At 41.7% G+C, this 1739-nt stretch overlaps 1 protein-coding gene across 1 annotated transcript; it reads right to left on the bottom strand.

The window, feature by feature from the left end:
- Positions 1-289: 289 nt before the first annotated feature.
- Positions 290-1180, bottom strand: LOC100756810 (vomeronasal type-1 receptor 4). The gene has a single exon (XM_027430867.1). The coding sequence runs from the start codon at positions 1178-1180 to the stop codon at positions 290-292; it is 891 nt and encodes a 296-aa protein (XP_027286668.1).
- Between the last annotated feature and the right edge of the window lie 559 nt (positions 1181-1739).

The following is a 1739-nucleotide window of genomic DNA, read 5'->3' as shown; positions in this document are numbered from 1 at the left end:
CCCCCACGATGCATCATTGATTAAGGTGCACTCTCATAATGAAAGCCCGAAATGGTTATGATGCAAACATCTCCAATGTTGATACTTCATTACTGACAATGATCTGATTGAAAAAATATTGTACCAGTTTTAAAGTTTACATCCGTCCTTAGGTTTTTTCCAGGTTCGAGATGAAATGTAAGTAAGCAAGTAATGATAAAATGATAGAACACATTAGAACAAAAAGAATAGAAAGAGGGCAGGCTATAAATGTTAGGGCTCTCTGACGTGTAACATATGTTGTTTGTTATTAGCAGAGCCTGGTAACTAGGGTGTGGTGTTTGATGAGAAGAAAGGGACACAATGCTGGAAAGCAAGCAGCTGTGGCTACACTGGCATGGACCAGCCCCCGAGAGGTTCCGTTTACAAAAGTTAAGCACATGGTTAAGATACCAGATGCTGTATAAAAGAGCACAAAACTGCTGACTAGGACAAGGATGGTTTGGGTGGCTCTGGTCTCGGGAGATGATTTGGGACACAGAACTCTATGCATGTATTGGACCCTCTGCTTGTGCTTCAGCAGGACGAGCACCATGGAACCACTGGCCCATATCATGAGAACCAAACACATGACATCAGAGGAGCCCAATAAGATAACATATAAGGCATACGTTAGATTGTGAGGTTTGGCCACAGCACAGTATAGCAAATCACGAAAATCAGTGCAGTTTTTTCCATCCCCCAGGTCTGTCACTAGCACAGGAATGAAGGCATTTAACACCATTTGCAGGGACCAACACATGTTGACAGAAGGTCCAATGACATTGTAGGCTCTTGCTTTGAAGTGTTTGTACTTGGCATTCCTTGGGGTGATCATGATGGCTTGGAAGAAACTTAAGAGGGCTGTGGACCCAAGGGATACTCCTCTGGCAACTCTATGAAAGTAAAAGACAAGTTTACATGCAATGGTATCTAAAAAATATGTCCAACCAAAAGCAGCCATTGTCTGAGGGATTCCTTTACAGAGCAGAACCATGAAGTTAGCACAGGTCAGGCTTTTGACAATAAGGTCTGTAGGCCTGGCTTTGATCCCAGAGAATTCATTGATGATGAAACAGCAAAGCAAGGCTGAGTTCCCCATCATTCCCAGTGTAGTCTGGGACACAAAGATGATCCCCATGACCAGGTCTGTTGATATCATTCTGTTTAATTTGTGTGATTATTACTTAATGTGAGACCCAGACATCTCTAGATAGATATGAAGAAGTACTGTCTTCATGCCATGTTAAATATTGTGTTTCTCAGCAACCAGAACATTTCATTGTTGAGGAATTAGAAACTGTGTCATTTTCATAAGAAGATTCCTGAGTTTGATAGCAGGTTGATTGTGGTGATATGCCAAATCTATAGGGTCCTTCATTTTGAGTTGGCAAATTGCTTAGTGCCTCATAATCAATATTCTGTTTAAATTTGTTGCTGCCTTGCATCCAAGGTTCCATTTGTAAGACTGTTAAGACAATTAATCATATTTTAGTAAGATAAATACAGACAGACAGACAGACAGACACAAACACAGAGAGACTCAGTGGGAGAGAGAGTGTGTGTTGGAGGACCTTCACTGGATGTTTGTCTCCCTTTAACTGCATAAGCCTAAAAACTGCAAAGCTAGAATGCATTCACCTTTGCACACTGACATCACTCTAACTCCCAGATTCCCCAGATCCTACCAATGGCAAAAGAAAGGCCTAGGCCCTATCCCA

This window comes from Cricetulus griseus, chromosome 9 (assembly GCF_003668045.3).
Source record: "Cricetulus griseus strain 17A/GY chromosome 9, alternate assembly CriGri-PICRH-1.0, whole genome shotgun sequence".
Taxonomy (NCBI): domain Eukaryota; kingdom Metazoa; phylum Chordata; class Mammalia; order Rodentia; family Cricetidae; genus Cricetulus; species Cricetulus griseus.
This window is presented reverse-complemented; position numbering and strand designations above follow the sequence as displayed.